Source organism: Carya illinoinensis, chromosome 11 (genome assembly GCF_018687715.1).
Source record: "Carya illinoinensis cultivar Pawnee chromosome 11, C.illinoinensisPawnee_v1, whole genome shotgun sequence".
NCBI lineage: Eukaryota > Viridiplantae > Streptophyta > Magnoliopsida > Fagales > Juglandaceae > Carya > Carya illinoinensis.
In genome coordinates, this window is record NC_056762.1 from 40,404,430 (window position 1) to 40,417,554 (window position 13,125).

Here is a 13,125-nt window from a genome sequence, read left to right on the forward strand (position 1 = left end):
TTCCAAAGTTGTACCATATATTCCTTTCTCAGACAAAGTTGTTGATCATTGTACAATTTTCCCTTTGGCAAAATAGAAAAGGTTACCATTTCATATTCATTCATATAATACAAGTTTTCATTTTCATTTGGTTCACTGTGATATATGAGACCCTTTTTCTACTCCTACTCATAATAGTTCTAAATTTTTCCTTACTATTTGATGACCATTCTGGGGCTACTTGGGTTTATTTGATGAAATCAAAGTCTGAAGTTAAAATCCTATTCATTTCCTTCTATAATCTCATTGAGACATAATTTGGTACAAAAATACAATATGTAAGAAGTGATTATGGTTTAGAATTTAAAATGACAGATTTTTACTCCTCACGAGGAATCATTGATCAAGTCTTGTATATAGAGACACCTCAACAAAATTTTATAGTTGAAAGAAAACATCAACACTTACTAAATGTAGCAAGAGCGTTAAAATTTCAGTCAAATGTACCCTTAACCTTTTGGGGAGAAAGTTTCCTTACTGCTACTTGTCTTATAAACTGTATTCCATCCTCAATCCTAAACATTAAATTCACATGAGATCCTTTGCAACTCAATTCCACCATACAATCACTTGAGAAACTTTGGTTATTTGTGTCATGTTTCTGCTATTACCCAAAACAGAACAAAATTTTCTTCTAGAGCAAGAAAATACATTTTTGTAAGATATCCCTTTGGTACAAAAGGATATAAACTTTTTGATCTGCATTCTCATACATTTCTTGTTTCCAGAGATGTAATTTCTCAACAGACAAGAGAAAGAAAGAAGATCTTGGCTCAAAGAGGAAGCCTTTACTTTTATTCCTAATGATTGATGCAGATGGCTTTGAACGCAAATTATCATTTCTTCACTAGGAAAAATTATCATACAAGGAGTAGATTGATGCAGATGGCTTTGAACGCAAAGACTAAAATTGGGTTTGATGAAAAGAACACAATAATATCAGCAAAAGCTGATGTTAAAATATTTGCTATATTTGTGTTTTTCAGCTTTTGGGGGGAAAAAGTTTTCATCGGTTTCATGATTGTATTATTACTCCATTTTGTTTCTTCAACTCCTTTTAGCTATGGATTTGAAGAGGACTTTGGTGTATGAAAATTGTAGGTAAATGTCTAATCGGGTACTTCATCGTCATCTGTACTAAAGTTTCGGATGGAGCCCCCTTCAAACCAAAGCTATTATTGCAACTATACACCTAGGTGGCCTCCTTCTTGTCTTAATGTATTCTGCTCGACATTTTATTTTAGAGAAATAATACTTGCAGTTATGAATATGTAAGTGCTGCATAATTATTTTAAAAAAATAAGTAAATATAGAACTTATATGAAAAAAAAATTAATTTTTTAATAATAAATCTTTTTTTTAAAATAACTGCACGACTCTTACACATTTCACGACTATATATAATATTTATTTTATTATCTAATCATTACAACTTTTATTAAATTTAAAACAAAATACAAAATAATTACTTTACATTCTATTACTATTATGCTCGGGATTTTATTTTATTACTTAATCATTTTAAATTTTAAAACTTCAAAACAAAACACAAAAAAATAAGCATAATTTTTTCAAATTTCAAAAATATAATAATAACAATAATAAATAAAAAATCATATTCAAACAATTTGTTAACTCTATAATTTTTTGTTTCAATTTTTTCTCTCATTTTTCAAAACTCAATAAAACATCTTAGTTCAAACAATTTCATTACTATTCACAGAATTTTGAGATAGTTTAAGGGCTTGTTTGGAACATAACTATTCTCAAATTTTTTCAAACTAATTCACTAGTATTTTTCAATTATTTCACTACAATTCACAGATATTTTAAAATATTCAAATATTCAAACAAGCACTAAATATAAATGTCCAAGCGAGCCTTGATTAAATGCATCACAAAATGTCCAAATCATGTCCAAGCGAGCCCTAAATAAAATCAAAACGATTAAATGTATTACAGAATAATCATTAATAACATCTTATTAAAAAGAAACAACCTCAGTTCTTTCAGGAAATGGAATACATCCGTTAATCTATGACCAGCCCAAAACGTAGTGAAGAACATAGATCAAGACAAGGGAGAAAGGATAAAGCAGGAAAGCAACAAGAACTGTCCAAAGAGGGAAATGGGTACGGAAGCTAGCGAAGCCACCCACCAGAACGCTGACAATAACAATAACCAGCACTTCAGAGGAGAAATCCCATGTCAATCCCCTAATGTTAACAAGGGCTAAGAACACTGAGATGCAGAGAACATTATTTATTGTTACCACCCCATATAGCTGCATGCACCAACAAATATATGCATTATAATCAATCACTTCAAATCAATCGAGGTACAAGACAAACTTCTGTAATTTATCCGACATTCCACTCCTATAGAACAAGCACATTGATATGAAGAGTGGGGGATGAGAAACGAACCTCGGAAAATGTTAAGGAGGCAGTTATACGTTTGTCATGGCTAGCAGATGTAATTGTTGACACAGCTTCCCTAGAGTTGGTAGCTAAAGGCAGCGCGATGAAGGAGACGAAGAAAGAAGGAATACTGGTGGCATCAGCAAAGTTATCAATAGCATCTACTAAGGGGTCAGCAAATGCGATAGCAATGAGAGTTCCCAACAACAACAATAGCACTGCTTTGATAGATGTCCACCTGGAATCCCCAGCATCCTCAAATTCTTCATCGCTTTCATCATCCACATCCAACAAATCATGCTCTCTATATGTGTCCTATAGCAAATGAATTTCCAAAGAGGTCAAGCATCTTGTTTGATATGAAAGTCAGATCGAACACAATACAGCTCAACTTAATTACCTGGTGAATGGCATCTAAAAATCTAAGCGTTTGAGGATTAGGATTCCGAGAGGCAGTCCGTATATGCCTTGCCCTCTTCAGCCAATTAGAAATGACCTTGACAAACTCTGCCTCATCAACGCGATGATCCTGGGATGTATCAAAGTCTCTCATTAATTTATTAGCAGCCTCATCCTTATTCAGGTCAATCTCTTCAAACTGAATTGAAACAATCAATGCTCTCAATTCACTATATGAAATGTTTCCATCTCCATTTGTGTCTACTGCAGAAAACAACCTGTCATGATATTGAACAAAATTCAGCAAATACCAAAAAAAGCTTTGTAATGGAAAAAAACCTGTTACATAGTTTAACAAAATCAAGATTAAAAAAAAAAAAAAAAAAAAACCAACTTTTTAATGCTTTCCTCATTAGGTTCACCATTATCCCTTAGCAGCTTTCCCACTGCCCGGTCTCTTAGATGCCTTAGAAGTCCTAATACAACATGCTTATGCTTCACATAAGATATTTTCCGTCTCTGGATCCAAGGTTGAAGGACCTGCAAAAGGTTTTCCATGTTATCCATCCAACAACCAATGCTCTGATCAATTCGCTACATGCAAAAGGACCTGCGAGCTTGAGATTATGGTTAATTGAATGTTCGATCCACAACTTCAAATTCCCTTGGCAACGGTGAACACGGCAAAATACAGAAAACCTTAGGGCCCAATGTGCACTGACCCAAGTCTCTAAAGAGCTATGAACTAAGGATGGTGGATAATAAAGTACTTAAAACTACCCCGGGGGTACTTCATTTGAGGTGTGCTTCGGGACTCTTTCTTCAATATTACTTGGCAGAAAATTAAATTTCACCACTTGCATACTGTGAGGTCAAAATCAAAATGAGATTTTACATAGAATAAGATCAAACCTTTCTTTTTTTAATTTTTTTTCTTTAGTTTCAAACCTAAATACATGGGATTCCTCTCTTATTATTAAGTGCGTGTGCCATGTGCCAAGTGTCAAGTGTCAAGTGTCAAGTGTCAAACATTAGCATCTGAAATTAAGTCATTAAAGCATTACCAAGCATTTGATAGGTTATGCGTATTAAGTATACAAGTTTAGTTTATCATCAATGTTACAAGTTTTCGTAAAACTGAAGAAGTAGCTCAACAGTTTGGCATTGTCAAGCTTCTTAAGAGGCCAGAGTTCACTTCCCTTCTAAAACCCTTGACGAAAACTCTTGCCATGATCCCCAAACCTGACTTCAACCATGTATTAGTTAAAACCAGCAGTTTTAACAATCTGATCATGGACCAGTTTGGTTGCTTATCAGGTCCATAACATAAACTGGAGCCCTTGGCCTTCACATACTTGCGTATGGGGCATATTTGCTTCAAATTTCCACCTAGAGTACAGGTTTAATAACGCTGTCCAAAACCCTTAGTAGAACAAATTTTCAAAGTTTCCACATCAGACAAAAAGCACCATTCAATATGATCCACAGGAGAACGAAAATTTTAGATAAAGATGGCTAATGAAACTGTACAGAAAATATAATTATGGCATAGACGCATTTACTTGATAAAGACAATAGGAAATCAATAGTAGGAGAGAGAAAATAAGCGCAATCCAGACTGCCAAGTGCCTCCCCGAGGTTGAATTGAGAACTTGTACTGGTATTTGAACGATTAAAAATGGCATGGCAGAAATCACCATAATCCTTGCAGTATAGCTAGTCCAGATATCAGTACTAACACCCGATTCTGCAACCATGGGGATTTTATTGGGTCATGAATCCATCTAACACGTTTAATCCTACAGTTAAAATACAGTTCACTCTACAGGAAACATAAACAAACGATTCATGTGTCTAGAATAGTAACTTGAACATCCATTCATAACTCTCATAAGTTCACGGTACAGTTCGGTGGATGGCATAATTTATGCATGTCTACTGCATATAAGCTATGTCTCATGTAATAAAAAACCCAAAGCCAAAGGACATACATACCGGTTAAGTTAAACCCTTTTGTGTCTTGTGCATCTTGTGCAACATCGTCAACGAGGTCGCACTTGCCAACAATAACACATGTTCCCCATATTATCGTAAGAAGCGTAACAGTTGAACCAGCTAGCAAGCCCATACCAACAGAAATTTGACTTTGAGCAGTTTCTGTGCTTCCTGAAAGACCGGATACTAAACAAGGCAACAGATTATAAGAATTAGCATTAGAAACCAATCTGGGGAATTTTCAATGGCTCTGACAGATAAAATGCAGTAACAAAGAGATAGATTATGACAAATCATTTCTCATATATAGATAATGGAGTCTAAGTAACCGGTCAGACCTTTTAAGCACAATGAACCAAAGAGCGTATATGACATCTAAGCAAACTAAAATGAGCAAATTTTAGAGAAGTTTGAGGTTTAACTCACACCCTAAGTGTACTATGATAAAAACAATGATAAGTAAGTTAATGTTTAAATGAATATCATCCTTTTTTTTTTTAATTTTAATTGATAAAAAACAATTAAGAAAGCTTCAAGACTTCTTAACGCTACCAAAACTCAGTAGCAAACTTCCTAGTTCTTTCAAATTATCCAAGAAATTCCATTTTAAGGGTGTTCGAAACCTTTTTAATGAAACCCAATAGGAAAACAAAATAGCCCATTGTTTAGAGTCCTTGTTTATGAAAAATTTTATTCAGCGTTCCTAGCCACATGTTTAATGAGAAAAAAAATGAAAGAATTTTCCTACTTGGCAATTATGTGGTATAAAGCTGTTAAAGTAGAACAACTGATCCTTGTTTATTAGTCCGTACCCCTTACGCTGTATTTGCTCACCATCTCCACCTACCTCTCATCAATCAATTCGTATTTCGGCTGGGTTTTTTAGGCCTTGTATGTGTAGACTATATTTTTATATATATTTTTTGAAATATTATTTAAATATAAATTTTTTTTAATTTTTCACTATTTTCTCTAATCATTATCTATTTATTGTCTAAGTATAAAATTCAATATAAATTTTGTAAACTTACAAATATAATATATTCAAACTTCAAAGTAAAAATATTATTAAAAATTATTTTTAAATAATAATTTTTTTTTATTTTTTTCCTTATTTTTCAAAATTTAATAAAAATTTTAACTATTTTTCAAAATTCAATATCTCGAGATATTCTTTGAGCGTACAAACAAGCCCTTGTTTCCACGCTTATCCGATGAGTAGCAATCAAAACTCGAGAGCAAAGTCGTGGCCACCAGTCTTATCAAATGTACAAGGTACCAACAGAAGTGGGCCCAAAAGTTGATACGTCTCATCTTAGCCATAAATGAAAGGAAAATGACCCTCAGCAAGAATATTCTTTTATATATATATATATATATAATATTGTTTAGAAATTCTTTATCAAAGAAATAAAGGGGAAGAGAAAAACAACACTGAACGAATAGGATCCAAAATTATTTTTTTTCTTGTTATGATCAGTCTATCTTATATTTAATTGCTGATAAAATCTAAAGGAGAGGAAGAAAGAAAGAAAGAAACTCGACATGTTAATATTAACTACCAAGTTTTAAAATTTTCTTCCGCTTTTCAACACACAGAGTTTCAGAGAGGAAGAAAGAAAGAAAGAAACTCGACATGTTAATATTAACTACCAAGTTTTAAAATTTTCTTCCGCTTTTCAACACACAAACAGAGTTTCAAAGAAACAAAAGGAAAAAAAATAGATCCAAATTACAATTTCTTCACAAACTAAATAGAGAAAAATCGAAAAGTACTGAATAGAAGAGCTCACCGAGAATAAGCATGGCGTCCGGAACGGCGCCGAGGATTGGAAGGAGCAAACCGCCGACAATACCAGGGCCAAGAATCTCCAACAAGACCTCGCTGCCATTGGACAAATAGGTGGCGGAGAGGAACATGAGGTAGTCATAGATGACGATGAGGAAGATATTTCCAAGGACGGTGGTGCTGCAGGGCAAGAAGCCGTAAGTCTGCTCGCAAGTGGACTCGGCAGAGAAGGAAGAGGACCGGTTGAGAGCGAGGTAGGGCGGGCCACGGAGCTGCTGGACCCCATCGGAGACTAGATCAGAAGATAAAGAGAAGTACGTTCGGTGGGTGATGAACCGGCCATAGGAGGTATCGCATAAGATCAGGAAGAAGAAGAAGAGGAGGAGGAAGGAGAGGGTTAGATGCTTGGACATGGCCTTATCCTTAGCCTTAGAAGAAGGTTTTTAGGCCGGAGGTGGGGATTTTAGGGGAGTGTTGGTCAGTTGGACAGACTAGTACGTTGACTTTGGCTAATAATCATTTTTCAAATTCACCCGATAATATTTTTTAAAATTGAGTGGATGATATTGTTTTAATTAAAAAATAAAAATTGAATTAAAAAATCTATAAAATCTAAGTCCAATCTCATATTGATCTAAACAAGCTCGTCCCTTTTTAATTTGTCCAAGACGTTATTTTTCAAACGTGAAACTGAAGCTTATATAATAATTAAAAGCCCATATTAATTAATTACAATATCTGCATGCACGTGCAAAATTGCAATTGACTTTGAATTAAGATTACGTACGTACCAATTAAAAAAGATTAACATTATAAAATCCCCACAGGATGTCCTTTCGATCACATGCCGATCAACTTCAATGTACAAACAAAATTTTTCCTAAACATGGCGCCACGTGAAGAATATATAATATGCTCCATACTAGTAGTGATGAAGACACTATCTTTGTTTGGAGGTGCCGAATTCGGTGGTTGGCATCCAAATCTCAAGCCACACCTAATCGAGATATCAGCATATATCTGCATGGCAAATAATAATAAAATTTGGTGGTTGCACATGCAAAATAAAGTAGAAGGTTGGTTGGGTGCACGTGTTGAAATGTGGATAGCATATAGATAGCATATTATAATGCTAGGGTGTCACTTTTTATGGCAGGAAAACACAGAACATTAAGTATCAAGGCATTTGAGATTTTTTTTTTTTTTAAGATTTTCTTGATTTTTAAAAAATTACACACCGTGAAGGGAAATGATAATACAGAAAATTACAACTAATAAAGATAATTGTAGAAATTAGTGTATATATGAATTAATAATATTCTTGCAATTTATTCTAGTTTTTCTTACTTATTATTGTAGGCTAGGATTAAAAAAAAAAAAAAAAAACATTGGTTAAAAACCTAATATTGGAATGGTACGTACGTGGACAAAAGGGCTATATCTTAGGAAAAGGATCATCAAGACCCAATTTTTAATAATCAGAATTATAAAAGTCTTAAGTAATCAGAATTTGTGCAAGTTCTCACCACAAGAATTATAAAAGGGCTATATCTTGGGTTCTACTTGGCCATTGAAAATTCTCAGATGAGAATTTTGAATTTTAAAATTAAATATTAAAATATTATATTTTAATATTATTATTGTATTGGGATTTGAAAAAGTTAAATTGTTTATTATATTTTGTATGGGGATTTGAGAAAGTTGTAATAATGAGATGAGAATTTTATGTTTGAGATGAAAATTTCTTGGGGCCAAGCAGAACCGAGACAAAAAAATTTGTCTCAAAAAATAAGAATTTCATCCCTAGAAGTTTTTTGAGACAAAAATTTTTTGTCTCTATTTTGTCTCAGAAAGTTTTTGGAGACGAAAAAAAAGTACTTTTAGGGATGAAATTGGACGGAATCAGTCGACACAGTTCGAACGAAAAAATTTTTTTGAGACAAAAAAATTTCATCTCAGAATGTAGTTCGAATAAAAAAATTACTGTTCGAACAATAGGAAATGATAATTCGAACCAACAACCATCTCTGATCGAATCCGTTCGAACAACAGAGTTTGAAGTGACTTTTGTTCGAAGAAAAATTTTAATTGTTCGAACAAACAATATATTGACGGAAATATTTTGTTCGAACGAAGTTTTGAAAACATCGCTATTCAAATGAATATGTAATTGTTCGAATAAAGGCAGTGATTGTATTTCCCGATACGTTCGAATGAGTTTTTTGTGTTCGAATGGATATGTTTTTTGTTCGAATATATGCATAACTGGTAATTTACCATTCGAACACATTATTTAAAGTTCGAACGGTATTGATCAAACAGAATAAAATTTAATTAAAATGATAATAGTAATACAAATTTAATCAAACATACATCAATTGGTTTATTTGTTTACAAACATCATAAATAAAGGTAACTAAAAAAATTAAATGAACTATGATTGTGGTGGTACTGGTGGCGTAGGGTTTTGAGACATCATTGACTGAAATTGTTCAAACATTTTTTGATTATTTAATTGTAGCATCTCTTCTAATCTTGTCTCTAAATCTGCTGCTTGATCTAATCGGGTCAGCAACTCTTTTTCCTTCGACCTCAATCGTTCGATCTCAAGTGTAGCTTCCTCTAACCTCTTAGTCTGGTCGTCATTTGATCTAGCTTTAAAAGAAGATGACAATGTTGAGGATGGCTTCACGCAACATCCTGAGCCCCTCAAATATCCAAAACGTGATCCAAGAACTTAAGAAAATATTTGAGTATCGTTGACAGATGATTCATCAGATGGATTCGCAGTAATATCTTTAAGAGATTTCATCTTGTCATACAAAAAGAAAAACATTAAAATTAGTATAAGTAACAAAAATATATCTAGACAATGAAATTAAATAAACTTAAACTTACATAATTTGCCTCTGCTTCAAGATTGCTCCAAACACCATCACGATTTTTATGTACTTTAGTATACAATTGGGTCAGATCATAATCAGCAGTATTTTCTTCTTGCTGTAAAATGGAAATTAATATCAGAATTTAAACCAGAAAAGTGTATGTATTAATATTTAATGGAAAATAAAATAACTAACCATTTTTTTACAAGCGATGAAAAGATCGAGAACCCGCATGATGGTGTATCGTTAAATTTGATCTATTTGCTTTGTTCACCGTACTTCGTTGCTAAAAAAAAGTATTATAATTTTATATTTAATACATCTATCATATTAAAAAAAGACAGCAACGAAATTACCTGATAAGCAGAATCTTCAAACAGATTACAAACTTTCTCCCAATCGTTTGGTGGCATTGCTTGGAATGGATTTTGGCGCGCCTGTGTCGTAGTACTGAACTTCTGATAGTGTGCATGGCATCGACCTTTGTACCTCTGGAATGCATTCGACATCAGTTCCTCAATCGTTAGTCGATCCTCTTGTCGGCCAAAATTTAGTTCAAACTCATCCTTCAAAATTAGAAGCAATTAATATAATTTCAAAAGTTATTTAAATAAAAATGTTCTCTTGAGTAACTTATTACCAGGCAACGATTTTTTATGTGATCTTTCACATCTTGGAAAACTTTAGCCCAAAAGGATGTAGCCATTGGTGCATACGTGCGAGTAAGTGTACCAACATAAGAAGCAAGCCAAGCTGCTGAATCCCCAAAGCCACCGGTGTGATCATCAGGTATATCAACTTTAATTTTACCTACTTTTCTTACTTTCTCTATGCCGACACCCCTCGTAATGCCTCTAACTCGACGCTGATTTACAATAGCTATGTAACAGTCCGCTAGAAATTCAATTGTGAAATTTCTATTGACTTTAGGAACCTCGTGAAAACTTTATAAGTTGTCATGAATCCATTAATCATATAGGTTTTAGTATAACTACATAGTTAGTGTTATTACTCATTATGGTATCAGAAGTGTGTTTTGATTATTGGAGATAGTTAGAAGTGTCTAATTGTATTATGGTTTGTGCCATTAGACTCAGTGGGTTATTTAAGGTCTTATGGTGCAATAACCCTTTTTCATATTTTTGGACGAAACGTCTATTTAAAACTGTAGATATTATTGGATAAAAATATATTGAGCTAATTTTTGTGGATATTATTGGATAAAAATATTTTAAACTAATTTTGTGGATATTATTAGATAAAAATATTTTAACCTCATTTCGTGGATATTATTGGGTAAAAATATATTGAGTTGATTTTTGTAGATATTATTGGGTAAGAGAGTTATACACTTAACTCTCACTCCGGATAGGAGAGACCTACACTTAACTCTCACTTCGGGTAAGAGAGACCTACACTCAACTCTCACTCCAACCTCATCTCCTCCATATCTCATCCATAAGAATCTTCAGCCACCCCCTCCTATAAAATTATCTTCATTTACACTTTCCATTAAAAGAATACCAAACACTCTCTCTCGAACAGCTTTTAGGAGTTTTTTTGCACACCCATTTTGAAACTTTTATAAGTGTTTTATCATAAAGTCTCCTTCATATAAGTTGTTTCTTTTTTAGTCTAGTTTACGTGAATATCTTATTTGCTCCATTTGAAGGTCATTTGGTCAGTCAAATATTATTTAAACTCTAGAAAGGTCATTCTGGGAGATAAACTGGAGAATATGTTATAGTTTGGAGTTTTTGACCAAGCCAATGGATAGATATTGGTCCGAAGTTTTTATGGAGTATTTTTAACATGTGTATATGATTATTGGTTGAGGATTTTTGCATGATTAAAGGTTTTGATGAAATATTTTCTTAGATTTAGAAACTTAGAAACTGGAATAGGAAAAACAGTTTCTGTTTTGAGAAAGTTTAACTCTTTGGTGGTCTAAGCCTATTCCAATGACTTTGATAATTTTATTGGAGGATCCTAAGCATCTTGTAAACATGTTATATTATTATTTTGAAGATATTTGATGTTAGTTTCAAAGATATGAAATTTTACGCAAAGAGATATTCAGATAAGTCAAAGTGTGGAAGTTCTTGGCTAAATTTATGTTTTGGTTAATTTTTAACCATGTGATCTTGAATCAGGAGCTTATATATGTTTTAGGACATATTTTTAAACTATGTGATGGTTTGGTTTGAAGATCACATCTTTATAAGTCATAGATCAAAAGGTTAATCAAAACAAGTTAGAAACAAAAATCAATGGAAATAGCATATGGGAATTTCGGCCCTATGGAATTTTTAATAGTTGTGATTAGTTTTAAATTTTTCTAAATTGATATTTGAGTTAAGGATAAAATTTACATGAGGCATGTAAATTTTGGTGACTTTTGGAGTTAATATGCAAAATCCTTAAGTTATAGGTAAAACGGTCATTTTTCTACATGTAGAGAGTAAAATGGAAAATTTACTCTTTAAGTTAGTATTTTTCACATTTCAAATTATTAATGATTTAGTGCTAATTTTGAGAATCACTAATTAAAGTTCCTCGTGATCGCGCTTGAAGTTTTATAAGAAACGCGGAGATCGAAGTAAGTTAGCTTTTAACTTACTAGCAGTCTACTGTGTATGTGTGCTAAGTAAAGGAACTACAATGTATGTATGTGTGTTATCATATATGTCATGCCATGCCAAGTTATCATGTAATTGTTTGTTATACAGAATTTATTCTGTCATCAGTTTTTATCTGTTACATAATATATTCTGTCATGTATTGTTGTACATTACAAGTACGTCATGCTAAGTATGTCATCTACTACATGTATGTCAAGTCATGTAATATTCACTGTTGCAAGTATGTCATGTTAAATATGTTGTCTATTATATGTTATGCCATATTACAAAATGTTTCTATCTCAAGTTGGTCATGTATTTCAAGTTATGTTCAAGTCACGTTATGTTACGTCAGGGCTTCAGTCCTTTCATATTCCAGTCACGTTTCATCTTGATTACTTATGTATGGGGTCACAGCAATTGTGACGCATACACTACATGAGACACAGCAATTGTGACACGTAGAATACATGGGGCCTCAACAACTGTGGAGTATGTATTTAACTGCATTGTGATGTGTAGAATATATGGGACCACAACAACTGTGGAGTATGTATTTACACGTAGAATACATGGGGCCACAACAACTGTGGAGTATGTATTTAATTGCATTGTGATGTGTAGAATACATAGGACCACAACAACTGTGGAGTATATATTTACACGTAGAATATATGGGGCCACAACAACTGTGGAGTATGTATTTAACTGCATTGTGATATGTAGAATACATGGGGCCACAAAAACTGTGGAGTATGTATTTACACGTAGAATATATGGGGTTACAACAACTGTGGAGTATGTATTTTTTATGTTAAATCAAGTTTCAGAACACGTTCATGATAAGTTAAGTTTTAGATCAAGTTCATTTCAAGTCAAGTTCAGTTCACGTTTCAATTTAAGTTATGTCAGTTATGCTATGTTGTACGTCAAGTTATGCTTTAATTAGTTATGAATTTGATTAAGCATTTATGATT

The 13,125-nt window shown here is 33.0% G+C and overlaps 1 protein-coding gene across 1 annotated transcript; it reads right to left on the reverse strand.

Moving 5' to 3' along the window:
• Positions 1–1,897: 1,897 nt before the first annotated feature.
• On the reverse strand, positions 1,898–7,119 carry LOC122282061 (sodium/calcium exchanger NCL-like). Its single transcript, XM_043093988.1, has 7 exons — positions 6,647–7,119; positions 4,854–5,039; positions 4,421–4,605; positions 3,253–3,398; positions 2,860–3,136; positions 2,466–2,774; positions 1,898–2,323 (listed from the first exon to the last, which is right to left on the reverse strand). Exons 1-7 carry the CDS (start codon positions 7,053–7,055, stop codon positions 2,075–2,077), a joined length of 1,761 nt encoding a protein of 586 aa, XP_042949922.1. The 5' UTR covers positions 7,056–7,119; the 3' UTR covers positions 1,898–2,074.
• Positions 7,120–13,125: the final 6,006 nt, after the last annotated feature.